At 36.0% G+C, this 22,878-nt stretch overlaps 1 protein-coding gene across 1 annotated transcript; it reads left to right on the forward strand.

Annotated features, from left to right (window-relative positions):
* Window positions 1-155: 155 nt before the first annotated feature.
* Window positions 156-22,408, forward strand: LOC146133071 (gamma-aminobutyric acid receptor subunit alpha-6-like). The gene is made up of 13 exons (XM_083397642.1): window positions 156-288; window positions 1,779-1,930; window positions 9,885-9,984; window positions 11,491-11,688; window positions 15,578-15,674; window positions 15,729-15,861; window positions 16,253-16,356; window positions 19,561-19,609; window positions 20,079-20,222; window positions 20,304-20,397; window positions 21,881-22,020; window positions 22,086-22,201; window positions 22,277-22,408. Exons 1-13 carry the CDS (start codon window positions 185-187, stop codon window positions 22,406-22,408), a joined length of 1,563 nt encoding a protein of 520 aa, XP_083253768.1. The 5' UTR covers window positions 156-184.
* Window positions 22,409-22,878: the final 470 nt, after the last annotated feature.

The following is a 22,878-nucleotide window of genomic DNA, read 5'->3' on the forward strand; positions in this document are numbered from 1 at the left end:
CGTATAGGCTACTTTAAAAATAACAACTGCTGTTAATATATATGCAAGTTTGTTGTGTTGGAAGTCAGAACGAGAACTTGTGTAAAACGTAGCTTTCATCATATAATCGCTGTATCGCGACCTTATAATTAACAATTTCCTATTTTTTGCATTTAGATTATTATGCAAAATTATTTTATACTGAATGTTTGAAATCCGAAAAATGAACCTCACTTGTCATATGTTGCTAATGCTGACACTAGTCGTGCTAAGTCTAGTTGTTACTTCGGTTGCACCTGATGGTGGAAGGTACGTAAGAATTTATTTTTTAATCTTAACATAGGTAACGCTAATTCCAGCTGCTAATTTTTTCATTGTATTAAAATTTGTAATAAATTAACACTAAACGTCATAAAAGTTCTAGCTTACCCTTAGCCCTAACCCTTAAATAACCTTTTTAAATAACAATGTAAAAACGTATATCTTAATTCTGCAGTTTCGATGTTTATTTTGCGTTGATCTGAGTTCTCTTTTTATACAGATGTTTTTAAGGTCTTATTCAAATTTGTAAAATACTCTGTATTTTAGACTAATACATTAACTACTTTAATATATTTCATTTTTTTGTACAAAATATTTCATCAAAACGAACATACAGTCACATCATGAAGTGCACACCTTATAGTCAACAAAATACACGTGCAAAATTCCTATTTTGTTCGTCAAATTAAGTATTGCCTGTCAGTGTAACGATTTTATGTCGACGTTGCATTAATGGAACATGGTTGTAATTTTCAGAACTTTTGACTTTTAGGCTACCCCACTTTTAGGCTACACCAGTTATTGAATCCTAACTACTAGGCAACTGGATTTTATGCGTAATGACTGAGACTAAAATTGCACCGTTGACGTGAAATTATATCTCTTCTAATGTAAAAAAGTTATTTACTGTTTATAAATTTATTAAATTAAATTTTGCTGTACATATCAAGCTGACAAATATAATACAAAACGGAAAACGATTATATCTTAATTGAAAACACTAAACATATATCATCGTTTTGTTTTAACTTTTGCGTTGGCCTTGATGGGCGAGCATTAAAGTAAAAATTATAACAGTAGATTAACATGAGCTGTTTTAATCAATTTACCAATTAAGATTTACACAGATTGATATTTTTCAGGATTTAAAGAATCAATTTATAGCGTAACCCTTTTGTTTAATTTAGGTCTTGACAAAGCATTACGTTTGTAATCCAAATAAATTGCTTTGAGCTTTTGATATCGATCAGGAATAAACATTGATTTGATGCGCAACATAAACAATGGATGTCTGCGGTCAGTAATAATCACAATCGAGCTGAAAAATCGATGTTTTCTAAGAATTATTACAACATGGGAAATTCGAAACAACTTTGGTGCACGGAGTGTCTAAAATACGTGCAGTGGTAAAAAAATGGGTTTAGTAGCTTGTTCTATCGCTTCAACCATTCTTTTCTGAAGAATATTAGTTTACAAGGACGGGGTGAAATACGTTGCCTAACCTGAATAGCACAACAAACAAATAGCATTCAGCTCATAACAATTCCCAGGGTATTGGCTTGGCGAAATATCCGACAACCGTTCTCGCAATCACGTATATCATAAGACCATGCAACTATACAAAGTGCAACATTAATCCGTTGCATTCTTTATATTTCAATTACAATACAATATTTAAAAAATTATTTTTTAACGAGGGTTTGAAAAACAATTTGCCAATAATGACGTCAACGCCAAATTTAAATTCAATTGTTCAGAATCACCGAGAGAAGTATAAGAAAAAGGGCAAGTCGAAAGAAGCAGGACACAATTGCGACATGTACGAGGAAAGTTTGTCCAGAAGACATTACTCACACTCTAGACACCTTTTTGCTAAACTACGACAGCAGAATTCGTCCTGGTTTTAACGGTAAGCTTATTGTAAAAATTCCCCCAAAATAGACCTGGGTGACAGACGCCTTGCCACAAAATCACGTTCATTATCAAGTAGTTTTACAGGGATGCCGGGTAACGCAATTTGTGACACTATTCCCCCCGTCCCCTCCCCCCCACGTCCCCCCAACTGAGAGAACGATGCTCCCAACCGAGAGATTCATGCGAAATGTTTGCAGGTATATCGTCCAACGCATAACGCCGTCATTCGCGAATTTTGCCTAATAAGACGGATAAGTGAGCGGCTGGTGATCCGTTTGGAGAGTGGACTCAGCGCCGTACAAGTAAATCTTGTACTTTTTAATTGCCCAAACGATAGCAAGGTACTCCTTCTCGATTGTGGAGTACTACTCATCCGCCTTGTTGAATTTTTTTTTTGCGTAGCTCACAGGTAATAGAGTCCCATCACGATCTTTGTAGAAGACATCCATCCGAGACCTTTGTTTGACGCATCTGGGCGTATTTATCTGTGTCCCTCTTCATTGGGAGGATGAATAGGGCCAACGAGAACAACAGCGACTCGTTTAAAAGGAACGTCGATTTGTGGCGCTGTATGCAGAGGGACCCTTATCACACTTGCCTTGTCCATCGTCCTCTGACAAATGTCGCACGATCGACACAAGCGTTTTACGTCGTTACGCATGCCAGACTAAACCTTTTGAGAGAGGCAAGTTGCATCCATGATCTTACTGTGTAAAGTTCCACGGTGCTAATGCGGTATAGAGTTTGAGATTCTCGTCGGCCTCGGCGGCATTGCGCGCGAATGGCAATCCTTCGCTAGATGTCCTATCTTGTCGCATATAAAGCACCTTCTCGTTGAGTCTTTTGTCAGCCTTTTACCTCTGAAATTCTTATCTCCGACATGCAGCTAGAACAGAATTCGCGCACTTCACGTTGACGCATATCCTGGGCCAACTCACAGTTGTGTGCCGCCAGGAATTGTTTAGCAACACTCTTTAGAGAATCCAAGGACTTCGGTGGGTGTTCCTTTAGAGCAGAGGTTCCCAACGTGGGCGGTACCGCCCCCTTGTGGGCGTTGGCGAGTTACAAGGGGGCGTTTTGAGTCTTTTCATGATTTGGGGGGCGCTGAACGCACATAAGGGGGCGTTACATGAAAGTACTTATATCAAAATTTTATAAAAAGTTCACATAAAAATAGTAACAAACAGCACTGTAGGACATAGGTAACTTTTAACCTTAAATGGCAACTTCCGTACTGCGAACTTGTAGTAGTTTCCCGACCATTGTTACGTAATAATTGGCTTTCTTATGTAAAGCTGTTGGTTGCTGTTGCGTTTCACCGTTTTATACGCGGCAAAATGTTTGTATATTTAAAGCAGGGGTCGCCAATCTACGGCCCTCTACCCACCGCCTCTTTGACAAATAGACACGAGTCCATTTTAAATACTTTTTGACTATTTTAACTTAGCACAGACAAAAAATTTTCGCGCTTCGCGCGAATCATCTTTCTGCGTCCAGTTTTTTTCGTTTTGATGCTGTCTTTGGAATAGATCAGCGCTTCTTTACCGTTGGGACGTGGAAGCAGGGCCGGATTTAGACCATGAGAGGCCCTAGGCTATTCTATTTGTGATGCCTCTCCTTATTTTTGAGCTCAGAATTTCTCTCTAAACATTACCATATGTCATTGCTTAATGTTCAAAATATAAGTACATCAAACTCCTCGATATTTTCATTTTCCACTAAGAATAAATATTTCGTTTTTAAAAAATTGAAGGCAGTTTTGCTTTTACAGCCATCAAATACTAAGACTAGACTACAATTTTTTTTCTAGCTTTTGTCAAAGCAAAATCATCCATAAGTTCATTAAAATTTATCTGTTTAAGTTTGTCACTTTCAATGCACAGAATGCATAGTAAGGACAACCTTTCTTGAGAGACATTGTAGATCTCAGTTTATTGTTGATGCTTTTGAGCCTTGAGAAAGATCTCTCTCTTTGCAGAGAAGATTCCAGCAGACTGCGCGTAATAATGACTGTTTACAACGTGGTTGAAACCAATTGTGTATAGAATTACAAACTTCAAAACCGAATTTCGAGGCCCCTGGACGTCGAGGCCCTAGTCTTCAGCCTGCCTAGCCTATTGGTAAATCCGGCCCTGCGTGAAAGGCTGCCAAGTGTGTCGCGGACAAACGAAACACGTATTCAAAAATATTAGACATATATTTTTTTACATTTTTTATTTTTTTCGCCAATGTAATACAAACTAGCAGGAAATTTAAAATATATGCCGGTATACCCAAAAAAAATCGCGCTGGCTTCGCTCGCCAGGTGCGCCCGGACTTAAAAAGATTAACAAACTTCATTACACTTTTCATTAGTAGAATGGATGAAAAAAATCCGAGGCCCGCCTGATTCACAGTTGTTCTAACATTTTTCTTAGTTAACATTTTGTGCGGCCCACAGAGACCTTTATGATTTTGGTTGGTGCCCGCGACTAGAAAAGGATTTAAAGTAGAAAAGATATGAATTTTTCCTAGTAATGACATAACCTGGTGAAATAATGTATCTATACATTCCCAGAGTGAATGTATGTTAGACAACCTAAAATATGACTGTAAGCTTACCGATACGAAAGTGAATATGATGTTAGACTACGATTAATATAATACTTTACTGTAACGCAAGATTAGGGGGCGATATGAAATAATATTGAGCCCAAGGGGGCACTAGTGTAAAAAAAGGTTGGGAAACACTGCTTTAAAGTTAGTCGACATCTATTTGGGACATGACTTTAGAAATTGCTCTTTGGCGAATAGTTCACTCACATCGCCCCAGTCGATAGTTGCGCACGATAACTTTGCCGGTTTAGGCGCTTTTGCCTTGCCTATGGCTGCTTTCTCGCGTCCAGTTGAAGTTTCAACCGTTTTAATTCCAACTGGTATTTCCTGTCTCACTCCTCGACTTCCCTTTGCCTTTCTTCAGCTTCAGCCTTTTTGCTAGTCTTCAGCTTTCTAGCTAGGCGTCGCTCTTCTCTCTCGAACGCCTGCTGTTACGTAATGAACTTCGCCAAATCGGCTCCAGTCAAACCCATTTGTTGCCAATTTCAGCAATCCTTTCCATCTTGTTTTCTTGCTTCACCACCAGATAAAACTAAGTCAATAGATAACAAAGTTCTATAGAATAATCCCGAACGTGTTTCAATTGTCACATATTTAGGACAGATATCCTAAACTCATACCTTAAACTGTTACAGCAAAAACTTTGGAGTTTAGTGCCACATCGTTTATGTAGAATGTAGATGTAGACTAACGTGCGACGCCTTGCAACAAAGTCACGTCAAAACAACAGGTTACTACAGGTCAACTGGTCGCACGCTTATAGATTACAATAGAAATATTACGTCACAATGGTCAGTGACAGATGGCCGAGTAACGCAACGTCTTGGATTATAAAGTAGTTCAGGGGTCGGCAACCTTTCGTACGCAGTGTGCCAGTTTATGAATAATGTCAAAATATAACAACTCGCATGCCAAACATTTTTCTATGTTTGGTTTCGCACTGGCAATCAGGGCTGCGGACTTGGTTAAAAACAAACCCGAATCCGACTTCGGCTGAATATGAGAGATTGAGAGTTCATCGCGTCCCGAGTCCGACTTCGACTCTACAGCCTGTATTTCATCAATTTACGTAACTAAATTAAGGTGGATATTCCAATCCACTCATAGGGTCATGGAAAATATGCCACGAGCATATGCTATTTCACCTTAACAATTTACAGTTTGCTGCCTAAATCAGTTTCGAAATTTGGTACTGCGCATGCCGCACTCGTCGGACTCGGGTAGTTTTACCTGGTCTTACTCGAGTCCCGTGTCCGACTCAGCAGCTCTGCTGTGATCTGGCATCTAATTTACGTATATTTTTTAAAATACACTTCGATGCTTTTAAGCCGGTACCTAGGTGTTAAACCTAAGTGTTAACTATCAGTTTCGCTTTTTGTTGGTTTCTCAGTCGTACGAAAACACACGTGCTTACTTTCATTGTAGAACAGTGGTTCTCAAACCTTTTTAACTTACGGACAGGCAAAATTTTAAAACAATTTTCGCGAAAGTATGCAACTTAAAAGCAAATAACGAAAACTTCAATGTAATGAGAAATTTGCTGCTGTCTTTTTGATACCATACGTGTTTCCCTTGAAGTTTTTCACGTATAACTTGTCTTAAAGTTTAAGACTTGAACAAGTTGTAGCCTACTTTTAAACAGTTGGGCACAACACTTGCAGCATTCTGACGTACGATAAAGTCCGAAATAGACCATTATCTCTATGTTACGTCACAATGTTGCAAATTACGGAACTGGCGAAGTTCTAAATTTGATGGACAAGCCTTCAACATCTTGCTTTTTACAATTGAGATATAAATTTGTAATATATTTGGCGGACCGACAGGAAAGTTGACGCACACCGGCGGTTGAGAACCACTGATGTAGAATGCCCTGCTTTAACGTAGTAAACGTTACTCCAAATTTGGGGCATTGTGACGTAATACGAACGGTTAATAGTAAACAACAAGTATAACGCCCACAAATAATAATATTAAATACGACACAGTTAAGACGCTTATTTGTGACACGAACTGGCAATGTGTGCAACCATTTAGTTAGCCCTATAGTGTTAGTAATACCATTTAGTTCTATAGTAATACCATTTAGTCCTATAGTGTTAGTAATGTAATGGTTGCACTTTCTTAAGGTGATAAAACGTGCGCGTTAAATCAATTGGCGTGCCATGCAAAATCAGCTTGCGTTCCACAAGTGGCACGCGTGCCAGGGGTTGCCGACCCCTGAAGTAGTTTTACAAGGTGACGCAATTTGTGAAAGCCTCATTAAAGAATATACTAAGCGTAACAAAAATCAGAGGAGCCAAATCGATTAGTCAATTTGTTACGCAATTTAGGTGTCATCAACAACAAAAACTTCTACAAATGAAGTCAAATTGGCAATTAGCGCAGTTATTTAAAAACTGTGAAATCAAAATATGTAAATTGAACCTTTAACAGGAAACCACTTCTTTGCTTGTTCCTTCTGTAGGTAGTATAAACTATAATTGATATTAGAAATATCAAGGCAGGCATAACTAGATCGTTTGTTAATGTGTTCTTGGAAATCTTCGTGAAACAATAATAACTTGTTTCTAAAAAGTTTTCAAGAGGGTTGTTTCTATTTAAAACGAAATATACCAGCACATATTCGTTGATGCTGAAAATTGTGACGAAATAGCAAACTGCATGTGCATGTTGGTCCGAGTTATGAGCAGAGCCCACTTTAAAAGATATACCAGTTATTCTTATGACGGGGGGGACAACCAGTTCATAGGGGGCGATCTCACTACAATATTTAACTTCTGTATAGAGAATTTAATGGTACCATGCCACGCTTGGTGTTTATTCTGCATTTAGGCTGTCCTATGCTTTATTAAAGCAAGTGTATAATTAAGCAACTGCAAAATATGGTTCACGATGTTTCACCGGGTTTAGGTTGTTTAATTTATATTTGATTCTTTTTATGACCGATTTGTAATATGGTTTTGTTAAAATATTTTGGTACAGTTGATAAGAATATTTTGGTACGGTTTGATTTTAATTTCCTCTGTGTAGTTTGATTTCAGTTTTCCCTCTGTTTTAATTTCCTCTGCGCATTGTATGATATATTGTGTTTCGCGCAATCTTTTTACGTGTTTCTACTCAGCCTTACAACTGCGGACTCAATGACCCTGACGACATATTCAGCGTGATAAAAGTCCAGGCGCGAGCAATGTGTTTATTTTTTGTGTGTCCAATCCGTCAGTTTGGAAAATGTTTCCACACCCAAGTTATGACGATAAACCTTACATTTTCGCCCAAAATATGAAAAAAAGCGTATCAGAATTAGGCTCCGTAATCCCACTGGGGCTAGCTTATATCCACATGGATGTTTTTAAAAGCTAAAAATGATCACTTCATATTGAAGTCATCTACAATCCTTGAGCTCCACACAATTTAAATGCCTATTGACAGTCGAGATTAGACTAAAAAGAAAGAATAAACTGTGGTTAACAAAATAATAATTTAAACGAAAAAAATTAGTCCGATTTTTGTCCTTTTAATGCAGGGGTTCCCAACCTGTGGTACGCGTACCACTAGTGGTACGCGAAGGTTTTTCAGGTGGTACGCGAGTAGCCTCCGGTTTTTGCACCAACCCTGGATTCACAACTTTATATTTTGTTTACATAAAATAATTTTCCCCGAAGCCCATTCTTATTGTTACGTAACTATTCCTGTTGTTTCGAAACAATGCGATCTTTAAAACACAGGCCATGTCAATTGTCGACAAGGAGCATAGTTAGGCCTACCATATGTCCTCTGTTTTCAAGAAAAATGAATGGTCCTCCGAGGACGCTCAAAAGTGCCCAAATGTCCTCTTTTTTGCATTTCGAGTTAGTTCCTTATACCTTTAACAAGACTTTTAGGCGATACGTTGTATTTATTTCCGAAAATTACTGTAACCATGAAACATGCTAAATTGCTGGTTTAAAACAGGTTTTCCGACAAATTTCCCTAATGTTTTTCAACAAATTGCCCCGCAAAATTGTACTTTAGAGCCAATTCAACCTAATTTTTTCGCGCTTCGCGCGACCGACAACAGACTTGACTATTTTCAAGTTGTCTTAGTGATATTTAATTGAAAATTCCGAATTGCTTTTCATGGGGTTTACGAAAACATTAACCAATTTTGGGGGTGCAAGGCATAGGAAAATTTTCAAAAAGGTTAAGAAACACTGGTCTATTTTATAGCATACAGGTGGTTCTCAGCAGATGCTTTCATTTTTCTTTATTATTCTCTAAATTTAGACAACCAAAAAGCAAAATAAGCTATAAATTATAATGCTGAAGAGGAAAACTTTGTTTACTGATGAGCTATGTAAGAACTATCCTTGTTTCAGAAAAGGACGTGTTTATGTCAAAATAATTGCTCTTGATAGGTATCATCTACTGTTTTATAGCTTAAGCTACAAAAAGCGTTGAATAATGCTAGTTTTATGTTAAAAATAAATAAAATGTGATTCGAGCAAATTAGTTGTTCCGCAAGAAGTGGTACACGTGACAATACAGAGCGTCCAAGTGGTACGAGATCGTAAAAAGGTTGGGAACCCCTGTTTTAATGCGACCCGTGTGTGGCCCACGATGTGATAACATTCGGTTTGTAGCCTGCAGTGATGCGGAGTCGGAGACTTGCCCTACGCATGCATAGTAGCAAGTTCAAAACGGATGAACTGTAAATTTTTATGATGGATTAACATGTATTGTAGGTGCATGAGTTATATATTTTTTTAATTCCATAATTGCAATATTAAAGGCCGAATTACTTTCGATGTCATGTTTGAATATTAAGGAGAAAATGATGCCCTCCAAATCAGATAAAACATGACTAAAAATATGTATTTTTTTTAAATCGCGGCCGATCCCAAATTGAATCACTGTGCGACGCCCTTAAAAAACTAAAACGACGCACCAGGGCGTCGCGACGCACATTTTAAGTACCTCCGCTTCTCCGCTTGGAGACATCATTATGCAGTTTAATTTTGAAAGAGACGCGACTTAAACAAAGAAACGACAGTACAATGACTATCGTATAGGTTTACGCAAACGGCAAAATTTTATTTGAGTCTCATTTACAAAAACGTTAAAACCACTTTTAGGAATTAAAATAAATTTGATCGCTTATCATACTTGGAAGGGGCAAATAGTACCATTTGAATAGGTCATTGTACATTTAATGGTATGTTTATTTTTAAAAGACGAAAACTTTTCATGTTAATAGCGGTTTGGGTGATATAATGCAACATGTTAATTAATGCATATTTATTACAAAATTCGGACTAATCTTTTCGAATATAAATAAAACCAGGCTCACTAAAAACGAAATATCTTTTCTACAGAAGGACCAACTAAAGTCTACAGCTACTTTTATGTTACCGGATTTGGACCAGCGTCAGAACAAGACATGGAGTACACCATGGACATGTTCTTCAGACAAAAGTAATGTGTATATCCAGGCTATATTCTAGAGTTCTAGACATTAATTTATTAAACAGGTATACACAGAAAAGACAATAATTTAGGACAATGTCTTTAAAATGGAAGCTTATCAAGGTTACATCTAATTTTATTCTAGTTAAGACAGGGTGTCCAACATGAGGACCTAATAAAAAATGGCACGCGAGCCCTCGAGAAATATAGCCAATTGACAAAAGAACTAAATTTGTTACACAGCCAATTCTTATTGTTTATTGACAATACAAAACAACCCCAGCAATTACGACAACAAACAATTACTTCTCATATTATAACACTATACTGTTTTTTATTTTTTGTATAAAAGCGCTTTTACTATTAGAAAAAAATAGTTGCTAAACTTTGGCACGAGAAGAAGTTATAAGATAAAAATGGCACGTCGGCATGTTTGAGTTGGACACCCCTGGGTTAAGATAAAGCACTTCTGGAAAGTTAAATTAGGGCATTTAATATATATATTCATACCATTCAGGGCATTGACCGTTCATTTTAACAAAGAGTAATATTTTTGATGGCTAATGTCTAGATATTTTTCCAAGCTAATTAACTTCATGGTTTTAAAGTTCTGGGATTTACATCAAATTATTACGACTACCGTGAAACAATACATTAAGCGAAATTAGAAAGTCAATGCCATTCTTTTAATGTAATGTGTTCTGTTAAAAGCATTTTTTGGACTGCATTGGTCTCTGTGAAATTGAAATGAAATGAGTGGCGTGCACAGCGGCCTGTTAGTGTGCAAACGGCACAGTGGGCATGCATTATTAATGATTAATTGTCCATCTGGCAAGTCAATGTTTTCCTTGGAACAACTAAAAACACGTACAGTAATTCTATGTTTACAGTTGTAATGTTCGTAAAATATAAAATATGTACAAGTTTAAATGAAAATAATCCACTATAGCCGAAAAGCAACACGATATCCTACCAAAAATAAAAAAACAAAACAGTTAAGTTGTACAATACAACGTCAATGAATCCCATAACTTAACTTGAGGAATTTTTGAAAGTACAGCTAAAACATTAAAATGATTATAGAGCGTAAAATATCTGAATACTTACTAACGTTGAATTGAAAGCAAAATATTGCTAGTTTCTTTAGGCAACTGGTTCTCAACATTTTGTTGCTTGCGGCACGGCCGAAAATAACTATTAGATTACGGTATCCGTACTAAAAAAATTGATTTGTTGCTATGAACTCTACACAAAAAAATATCTTTTGATTTATTGTATTTAAACGTAAACAAAGATAAAGACGCCTATCAATAGAATAAAAATTGGAATAGGCCTACTAAAGAACCCCAAATACTTTTTGGCACCCTTGAGCATTAAAAATGGAACCGGACAGTGCCGCGGTACCCCGTTTAGAAACCATTGATTTAGGCTATAGGCTACTTGTAATCGAATATTTTGAGAGTGTTTAAGTTTCGCAACTAACTGTTGCAACTGACACGAAATACGTGTATATAGGTGGCGAGATGACCGACTGGCTTTCAAACATATGAATGAAAATATTACCGAGCTAAAGCTGAACAACAGAATGGTGCAGATGCTTTGGACACCAGACAGCTTCTTTCGCAATGGAAAGAAGTCGATAGCGCACAGCATCACCGTTCCCAACCGACTTCTGCGGATCGATCCCGAAGGAAATATTTTATACACAATGCGGTATGTCAAAACAACTAACACTTAATCTCAAGTCCTGTTGAAAAAAGTTTTTTTCGTTTGTTCTGTTAATTTATTATAGGGAACTGACTTAATGGTAAAACAACTCTTTTAAAAAATAAATACATTTTTGCATCTTTTCAAATTTGTTATAAGTACAAATATTTTAAATAAAAGTACTATTCTGTTATCAGGCTGAATTTGTATTAAAAATATTTTCTAAATTAAAAGTAAGTTTAAGAAGCGCAACGATTTGAACAAAAACCAGCCAGCAAGGTGTTAAAACTTCAATTATAAAATATCCCTTTCGACAGATGAGTGGCTTTTTCAGTTATTCTATAGAATTAAATAGTAAAAAAATAAATAAATACGATTTATCGAAAACAAACACAGACTAACAAATGCTGTGTGTAACATCCACCACTCATAAGGATAATGTCCGTTGGAAACCGAGCGTCTCAGTTTAAAATTAACCCCAGAAAAAAGCGATGTAAATCGGGCGTAACTAAAAGCAAAATAAGATAAGGAAACTTTTTTGTAAAGAGTTGCACTTGTCAAGCTTATTAAATATTTGAAAACTTTTATCTTCGTGTAATGTGTTCTGTTGAAGGCAAGATTCTGTTGTTTAAAACATACCAAGCTTTAAAGAAAATATGTTATCATTTGACATTGCATGAAGGTAGCACACTGAGTTGGGTGAATCTGGACATCTGCAAAGCAGTGTGACTGTATAGTCGATCCAAGTACGGAGTGAAACTAATTCAGGCATGTGTCAGAATCATATGGCTAGTTTAGGTCTAAAAATAAAAGCACCACTTGAGCAACAAAGCCAAACAGTCGAACAGAGAATTATTTACGATATAATAGAAGTTATATTAGTAGTTTCCGAGCAACAATGGGGATTCTGTTTGGTTTGGTTGAAACCGAATCTTCCAGAATCGGTGTGCGAACACGCATAGCTATTCCCAATTAACAGCATTATTTAACCATCATCTACCGGCGGAAGATCAACTTCGTAAAAATGCGATGTGGGACATAACCAGGGATTTGGTCCACCTACAATGCCAAGTTGATTCTTAACTTCAATGAAGTATGCCATAGATGCGTAACAACATTCTGAGGACCAGTCATTTATGAGGGATGTGTTCAGTAGGCAAATATTCTACTCCAGGGGTTCCCAACCTATTTGCGGTCTCGTACCACTTGGACGCTCTGTACTGCCTCGCGTACCACTTCTTGCAGAACAACTAATTTGATTGAATCATATTTTTATCTTACAACTAGCATTTTGTAGATTAAGCTTTAAAACAGTAGATTATATCTATCAAGAGAAATCATTTGACATAATTAACGCCCACTGTCCCACAGCGTTGTACGCTTTACAAAGCAACTGTGCTTCTTTTGACATTTGACGAGACCTGTATTTTGAAGATCGTAATCATACGAGACAACAGGGATAGTTACGTAACAATGAATGGGCTTCGGATTTTATTTTTGTAAACAAAACCTAATAGACAAAGTATAAAGTTGTGAATCCAGTGTTTTGTGAAAAAAACGAAAGCTACTCGCGTACCACCAGAAAAACCTTCGCGTACCACTAGTGGTTCGCGTACCACAGGTTGGGAATCCCTGTTCTACTCGATTGAAAAAAGTCAAGCATGTTAATCGGATTCATCTCATTTTGACTAGATCTAAACATGTTTTCGATCGAAGCATTTATATTAAAGAAATTTGTCACACACACACTTTCTGTGGTTATGATTTAATTTTGAATTTACCGAAGTTCTGAAGTTCTGACAAAATCTTTGTTTAGCGCCGAGTAACTCTACATGCCAAATATATCGCGCCACAAAGCGATTGGATTTATATGATCACGTATAAGCCCTGGTTTTACCGAAAATTACGAACCGAGCAATTCATCGATATGGTCACTTTATATCAAATTGGTTCTTCATAATGCATGATGATTAATATTCAACAACAAGCTCTTTTACATGCACTTTTCGCAGGCAGATGATATTAAGGTTCGACCAGGATTGAAGATAAATTTGTTCTGGATTTGTACATATCGAGAAATTTAAACTGGAGACCATGTCTATAATTTCAATCATAAAACAGCAGTTTAAAAACAAATTCGAAAATTTGATGGAACTTCCACGCGTCACATCCTTCTTTGAGAACTATATACCTACAAAACAACGATAAACACATGGCTTGTCCAGTGCAGTAGATTTATTATATTCCCTTATATTTTAAAAGACCGAAAACAAGTCAGAAAACAAGCCGCCACTCTCCTTGGACTTGTCTCAGTTGCTCCTCACGATGGCGGATAAAAGAGTGCTAAAGACTTCTAAATGGCAATGAAAAAATCAAAAGCTGTCTTTCGGAAAACCAGTCAAAACAAAAAAATACAACTGACCCAAATAAAAAGACAAAAATGCCTATTATTTTTACATAGATTTTTATCACAAGTCTAGGACCTTTAAAGTGACGTTGTGGTTGAAAGCTGTCAATAGAACTGATGATATTGATGCAGGTCGATGAGCTCTTTTAAACCTGCAATATCCTCCGAAAAGTTTTCAAGCTGTGCGAGAAGCGGCATTCTTACCCACTGTTATAATGGCAGGATTTTTCAATGTGCATTAAATGCATGAGCTCCGCAAACAAGTTTTCTAAATGCTCAATTTTAAAGGATTTAGCGACATTCAATCTGGTAACAGCAATCTGGTTCCATTCCTCTAACATACTCATGTATGAATGGAAGTGCAGTTTCTCTTCCATGACCGAGTTCTTCTTACTGAGTTCGATCGTTGTAGTTTTTCCCTCAAAGCGGAAAGTGTAGTGGTTTTACCCCTAGTACACATGGCTTTTGTCAAAACTCTAAAACAGTGTTTCCCAACCTTTTTTATACTAGTGCCCCCTTGCAGACTTGGACAACTAGATTTATTTTAGCTTTTTAAAATTAGATTAGAATTAAAATTAGAGCATTTTAGTTTTTCTAAATTAGATTAGAATTAGAATTATATAGTTTTCAGTTTTTCAAATTAGATTAGAATTAGAATTACCGAATTCCTAAAAAAACAATTGTCAACTAGAATTTCACTTAGAATCGCATTGAATTATTTATAACCAATTTAATTTAATCACAAGTATTCTTGTAAGAATGCGAATGGTAAATTTTATAAAATTTTGCCATAAGTACTTTCATGTAATGCCCCCTTGCCCCCAAAATGAGAAAAAGACCCAATACGCCTCCTTGTAACTCGCCAACTCTCACAAGGGGGCAGTAGGCCTACCGCTAACGTTGGGAACCTCTGCTCTAAAACAATGCCCTTTATTATACGGTGTAAAACGTACTAGATAATTAGAATAGAAAACTAGATTTGAGACCGTTAAAAACATCTACAATGCTTTGCACATTTTACGTGCTTAACGCTAAGAGCGTAAATGAACGATTACGATTAAGGTGCTAAGCCAGGGGTGGGCTCTTAGTTAGACAGCGGGCCGCATAAGAATAAGAACGTGTCTTGGTGGTCAAGTAAAATATATGATCTGAAATACGCGTACTATGAAGTGTGATTTTTTATTTTAAAGAAATCTGTAAACAGCATTGTTTGACGAAGTATAGAAAGATTGGGTTAGGATAAATTACCTTACCAGTGTACTTATTTTAAAATCGAGGTATGAAAACAAAAAGGAATGTTTCTACTTAATTTTTTTTTAAAGTGAGCCGTGGTACCGGATTAAATTGCTTGGCGGGTCACATTTTGCCCAGGTCTGTGCTAAGGTGTGATGGTTAAGGTAGAAGAATAATGGTTACTTGCTTGGACATAACTTTTTAGGACTTTTTCAGGGAAAAATTGCGAACAATTTACTTTGTATTTTACTGCAGATTGACAATTAAAGCCAAGTGTCCGATGATCTTAATCGACTTCCCGATGGATGTTCATACGTGTCATTTGGTGTATGGAAGCTACGGCTACACTAACGTAAGAATCCATGCACATTTTTTGTATTGTTTTGTCAATTATGGATGTTTTTAGGAACAAGTTCAGTTCATATGGCTCGAGGACAACGGCACTCAACCAGTTGACGTTCCAAACACATCTTCGCGCCTTAACCAGTTTGAACTAATAAACTACACATGGAACTCGGACACTATCTTTACCGTGTCTGGTAAATATACATTAAAGTTATTGAAAAATGACTGTTCAGCGGGAGTTAAACTGTTTTTCTTTTTTAAGGCACGTTGAAGTGTTCGCACATTTTGCGAAAGAAGCTCACATTCACCTATCCAAAACCGATTTATAAACCTAAAAGCGATGTCCGTATGAATATTTCTAACGTAACATTTTTTTAAATGTTTTATCTACGAGGCGTTTTGTTTACTAGGTGTTACATTTAACGTATAAACATCTTATAGTTGCAGGTTTTAATCCTTTGTCGCGTGGTTTAACACCAAACTATATTAGTAACTTTGTTGACAGTTATACATCTGAAAGCGGTTTAAGCTATCCTACTCAAAATATGGGGCTATATTAAAGGTTTATGTTTTTGTTTTGTTTAGGAGAATATTCTGTTCTTGAAACAAAGTTTCACCTCAAGAGGCAGATGGGTTATTATGTCATTCAAACTTACCTACCCTGCATTCTCATCGTAATTCTTTCACAAGTATGATCTGTTTTTTTACTAGAACAATCTCGATGAATTCCAAAGATATTCTATTTTTTTAATGCAGTAGGCTTGCTTGGCGTAGCCTAAAGCTAAGAGACGTTGAGCAATACAGTGGGTTACAATGTCAGAAATTGTATCCAACGCATAAACATTGCACTAAGCAGGGTTTGTTAACTTTTTTTCTTTAATTTTTTGCTAGAATTTTCATTGACCTACTATAAATAAAAAAGCAAAAATATTATACCTTATGAATATAAGCACAAAAGTCAAATGAGTTGATAAACAATTTTTTTTAATTTAACGAAGGGCGAAAACAATACGTTTTTTTCCCAATCTTTACAACCTTAATATTGTTGCTAACTGAGTAGACAAATATTCTACTAGAAGAGAAAATACTTGCGCCAACCTAAAGAAAATATACTTGCGCCAACCAATTCTAAAAATCTTTAAATTTGTCCTAAGTTCAATAATAAACAGCTTAAAATCTTCCTTAACGTTCTTTCACTTCTTGTGAAGCTTCCGGTTCTATCAACTTGTGTTTAAGTATAGTTTTTTTCTATTATAATATTAATTTCCGTTTAAAAATTATACGCTTTCATTGCGCGTTTATGGATCCTAAAACAAGCCTGCGTACATATAGTTAAAGAACCGCTACACAGGAATGAAGACAAGAAATAATGTAAACAAGTGTTTCATTAAAATAGAATTCGGTCGCTTTACGTCTACAATTCTTGATAATCTTATAGTACAGTCTTAGCACGCTTATCATTATCTTTAACATAATTAATTCAAAAAACATTGATGACTAGTTTAGGGTTTTTCAGTTAAACGTAGAAATAGGCCTAATTGTTTTTTTAAAACATAACGTTTCAGAAACTGAACTGCTTAGACTGCAGTAAATAGTTCCAGGAGAGCACTTAAAACATTTTTACCTCGGGGTTGTAGTCCCAAATATTTTTTGATTTTCTGCAACGACTGTTTCACCCGAAACGTGTTTACGAAGTTTGTTTCCACTTTGTAGTTCAAAATGTGGCTTTCACAAATTAAATGCCTCAGTCACTCAGGGTAAACTAAAGGTAGGCCCAGAGCAAAAAACGCACAAAGACTCCTAGCCAAACAAAAGTTATGTTTCGTGCTTTCTCTTAACCTTAACGTGTCTCTGTTAGTCACAAGTAAAATGTAGCATACTTAGTCTAGCTAGCGCTGTTCCAATTTGTTTGGCATTTGGTTTTTATTAGCAACAAACTGGTCTATGCGTTTCAACGGTTACATTCTTGTTCGTAGCCCTTCGATTCACATGAACATCGTTTGGCAGGACAGACTACCGTACTTGATTATTATCGAGCAATCTGTGTAACCTAAGTTGAAATACGCAAAGAGAGGCAGTGCCAAGCTGTGCCTCTCTTCAGATCACAAAAGTTCTATGTACTGCATTATGCGTGCTTTTTTCTTTCACAATTCTCTCGGAAAACATGATAAACGATTTAGCTATGATTTGAGGCTTGCCTCAAATGTGACGTCCCAGCTTCTCTCTCAGATCACAAAAGTTATATGTACTGCATTATGCGTACTTTTTCTTTCCCAATTCTCTCGGAAAACATGATAAACGATTTAGCTAGGATTTGAGGCATGCCTCAAATGTGACGTCTCAGCTATGAAACATTGCTACATTGACTTCTTGCAGTGTAAAGGATTGTTTTTTATATAAAATTTAACTAAAAGGAGGAAAATTTACACTTTCAATCAATCTAAAGTTAGATTCATAAATAAAGGCAAATCTGTTTCCCATTTAAAAGGTTTGCATCAGACGACTGGACAAAAAAATAACACGCAACTTTCAAAGAGATTGGTAAAAAAGGAGTGGATGTGACTGTCATAGACTCAGACCAGGGGGCCACAGAGGCCATGACCCCCTAAAAAATTTATAAATATTGTGTACTCTAAATAATATTTATTTTGCAGTACCACAAAAGTCGATCACAGGCATGCCAGAACTTCAATTGTCATGCACTGTTACGTCATAAACGATTTAGTTATTATTAAATTCGCTATAGGCTACTTATTGATGTAGTTTTACTTTTTAGTCATTTTGTTTTTGCTCTCTGAATAATTTTTTAGAATTGCGCTAAAACTCAGTATGTTGCTGCTCGAAACGGTTTGCTAGCGTATTTATTTGTGTTCGATACGCAGTTCATACAATGGCAAAAGCTAAACAACAAAAGTTTAAACTTTTTGCCCAGACCCCACCTTCCTAAATTTTTGGCTGGATACGCTACCGGTGGCTGCGCTTTAAAAATATCGCCTTTTATACTTTCCCTGTTTCTTATTTTAATTTTTGTATTAAACGTGAAAGTGTGGGGCGCAGCCACAATGAAAGAATGTAAACATTAAACATTTTATAAACATTTTTTCTTTGTGGCTGCGCCCCACAAAAGCATGCCGCTAATTTTTTTTATCTTTATTAGTTTTTTTATCTTTATTAAGAAAAGCGTGGCTTGAAAAAATTAGTGCCTCACCATTTAGGAACGTCACCGCACGTCACTGCTTTACTGTATTATTTTTTGAACACACACAGTCCTACTTTAAACAACGGCTTCAAAGGCATTTTTTGTGAAAGCACATTAATTTCTGGCACTTTGCGTGAATACTTTTTGCCTTACAAAACAACAGCAAAACTGTTGACGGTTTTATTTAAATTACAATTTTTGTTCTAATCGATAAAATTTATGGCATACTTAACACCATTTTTATTACACCTTTTCTGTGTTACACAAGCTATAACCAGGTGGACTCGGGCTGTTTTTCAAAAAAAAAAAAAAAAAAAAAAACTCTCAACTGTTTACCAAAATTATTTAGATAAATGCAATTGTATCAACAATGTACGAATGTTTCGCCTAAATGTTGTTAGTTTGAATACTACCTTAAGCTTCATTAATATGACAAAGGAACAGACAAACTTTTGCAAAAATAACGTAGATAGGTTATGTTGGCGTAATGTTTGCGCGAGTGATTATACCTAAACTTGTTCGTATTTAAAATAATTCCCCAATATTTTTTTTGCTCTTTGATAAGCTTTTTTGACGCATATTTTTGTTTTTATATTTTTTTGTTTTTTATTATGACTTGATGGTAATCCACTTAGCGGAAATGCTACCAAGTATTCTTGGTAAGTACTGCGCTAAGACAACTTATTTGTTTAAGATTTCTTTCTGGATCAATAAAGAAGCAGTTCCGGCAAGAACAGTGTCAGGTAAGTCTGCGGAAAAAATTGTCTCATTTGAGTTCCTGGTAATAAAGCTACCTTTAGAAATCAATTATTCGCCAATATTTAATTATTCCAGCTTTCCAAACTTGTCATATTCAAATTATTTAAACATACGGCATAATTTTCAAAAGCTATATATTTTAAAAGGAATAAATGAATAGAGTTCCTCGTAAGTATAGGTTCAACTAAAATTTACTTAAACCTGGAAAAATCCTCGTTTATTGTGTCTAACTATTTTTGTTTATTTTTTTAGTGGTGCAGCTGACCATAGTAGGCCTATTTAATGTTACTTGACTATTTCCCATTGTACCATGAAAATACCTTTTGTGTTTGACCTAACGCATAAAAGGCGAACAATAGTAACATTTATCTATTACGTGTGATTTAGAGACATTAAATTTTAACTATGTGCTAGGTTTAAAAAACGTATTTTACCTTTTAAAATTATTTGTAGGTATTATGACTGTCCTTAACTTAACAACGTTAAGCATCAGCACTAGACAATCTCTACCCAAGGTGGCGTATGCTACTGCCCTGGATTGGTACATGGCTGTCTGCTTTGCATTTTGTTTCGCGGCACTTATCGAATTTGCCTCAGGTACCGGTAGTCCTAAATATTTATAGTCGAAATTCTAATCTCGCCAAATTTAAATACGTTTTCTTTTTATTCTTACATTAGTTCATTACTTCCATCTTCAAATGGAGAAATCAAGCAAAAAGCACAATGGACCGGATGCCAACATGTTTAGCTCCTGTGCTTTGTTTGGCGAAAGGTCAGCTCGGTGTACAAATTACAGCGAGAATTAAAATAGTTTTGGACCTACAAACTTAACGGAGCTCAGCTATAACGATATTGAGATACACTTACACATTTTCAAAGCATCGATATTAAGTTATATAAAAATATGTAGCTTCTTTAAGACGCATCCCCAATATTTCACTTAGCCGAGATATTTGGAGGTCCACTGGACTGCGCTTATTGAACAGTTACGCTAAACATTTGCTGATAGGGTCATCAACCTATAAAATAAAATGAGAAAAAGTAATAATTTAGGAGCATAATGGTTGGAGGTTGTACTCGTAGTACGACGTAATAAGAATATCTTATTATTATGCCGGTATGATACTTTCCCTTTATTTTTAACTTACACCACCATTGCCTCTATGGTATACGTAGAAGTCGATAAAATGTAGACTACGTCTGTACAACATAACTACTTAGGTTTCAACAAAGTAGTTTGAGCAGCAATACGTTACTATGCAACGACTGGTGAACCAGCGTATAAAAAAACGCAAATCTGGAAAGAGGTCTTGTTTAACAGAAGATATTTCCACCTAGTGTTACGTTACAAAGAATCGCTTGTTGCAATTACATTGGTTATATTGTGACAGCATTGATCGCAAAAAGGCACAAGTTACTTTAGTTTAGCACAAGTTTTTAAAACAATATTAAAAAATAATATTTGCATTGTGCGGTTTGGCGCTAAGTTTTAAAAATAATATTTAAAAAATCCCTTTAGCATTGTACGTAATGTCTAACAGTTCATGTTTAAAAGAGGTTTCCATCAAAAGCTGGAGATTTTTTGTTTATCTTTGATAAAATCACGGACAGCAAATATACTGCATATAGTTTCCATTAGGCATACATTTTGATAATATTGAAAAACTACAGCTGTCCTGTCACATTCATTTCAAAGGGGCAACCGTGAACACTGAACAGTGATTGAAGCTATTTTGGCACCAGGATATGAACGATATTTTTGCGAATTTTTATTGTTTTTTCCGTTCCGCAAAATCTTTTCAGCCCAAATATACCAGAGCATACTATAGCAGATATTGTGGAGTGAAAACTTATAAACACTACAAAGGTAATTTCTTCCAAACTTGACTAATATGCCATTATAGCGAGCAATATTTTAATCCTTTTTATGTGTCCATTGCGTCCGGTATCCTTAGTTAAAAATTTTGCCAATTTAAACCAATGTGTCATTTAATTAGGACAAGGGAATATTTTTTAAAACCAAGTTCGGCGCTTTACTTTAGTCGAAAATATCGCAACTCTAATTTCAATCCAATCTACGAAAACACACACCACAGACCTAATTATTTCCGTTGACTATTGTGGGGGTGTACGAGAAAAAATTCACGAAAGCTCAAAGGGTAAGAGCGTTAAAAAGGTTAAGAAACACTGTTCTAGTCGATAACTGGAGTTAAAAAAATGCCTTGAACCTATTACACTTCTTATTTATTTAACAGAATATTGGAAATTCGAAGAGGTCAGGGTCATTTGAAGGTCAATCTAAGGGACCTTTTTAAAATGGCTTCGGGAATTCCACTCGAAAGACAACGCGATTTTGAATACCATTTACGACGGCTGGCTGGATTCATTCTTCCCAGTAGGACCTCTTATAAACTAAGCTTAAATGTTAAGCGCTTGTAATAATCGCGATTATTTGAACAGGACATTGGTTGAGAGAGATAAACGAAACAATTCAAATTAACACGGCAGACATGAAACTTGCTCAGCGACTATTAGCCGCTGCCGAAGAACAAATTGATGACGTAAACAAATCTCAGGTGATTTAGTTAAACCTTTCATATATACTACGTTGGAAATGTTTGCACTTTCTAAATTATACCTTGCTAACACAGGGAGGAGTAAACCGAATCGACCGGGTTTCTCGCGTTGCCTTTCCGCTTGCGTTTTTCTTCTTCAACGGAATTTACTGGTTTGTTTACCTTACTCATCAAGCCCACGAGGTGGCCCACAGACTCAACGTGTAGTTGCTAACTGCTTGGAATACTATTCATCAGGGCGACACTATTATATAAAACTGCAAAGTGGAAGTGGATTCGCCAATGACACTCCAAATAAACGATTGGTGGCAATATATTTTGTTTGTTGTTTGTTAGCCACTAATCGCTAAATGTTAATTGAGTTTCTTTCTGTTTGTAACACAAACGAAATCTAAAATTGAATTTGCGAAGAACTTTATATTTTACTTTTAAACGTTCCTGTTTCTATGTACGAATATACAAAGCAAAACAAAGTTATAAACAATTCGTAAACAAAAAAATGAATTTCTTATTAACCATTAAAGGCAAATTTCTGTTCATTTTAAGGCGTAAACATTTTCGGAAAGCAATGTTATATAGAATTTGCTGTTTAAATGCAACGAAATAAACGAATTGCTACGGCATATAAATTAAGAAAACTTCCGTCGTGACACTACCCTGGTTGACGACATTTTACG

Source organism: Ascidiella aspersa, chromosome 9, assembly GCF_963924565.1.
Source record: "Ascidiella aspersa chromosome 9, kaAscAspe10.2, whole genome shotgun sequence".
NCBI classification, from domain to species: domain Eukaryota; kingdom Metazoa; phylum Chordata; class Ascidiacea; order Phlebobranchia; family Ascidiidae; genus Ascidiella; species Ascidiella aspersa.

Bases quoted from the DNA above. Each gene is read 5' to 3' on its own strand.
- LOC146133071 (XM_083397642.1), top strand. From the start codon at position 185: ATGTTTGAAATCCGAAAAATGAACCTCACTTGTCATATGTTGCTAATG. The intron at 11,689-15,577 runs GTATGTCAAAAC...ATTTTACTGCAG, and splicing joins AATATTTTATACACAATGCG to ATTGACAATTAAAGCCAAGT. The intron at 15,675-15,728 runs GTAAGAATCCAT...GGATGTTTTTAG, and splicing joins GAAGCTACGGCTACACTAAC to GAACAAGTTCAGTTCATATG.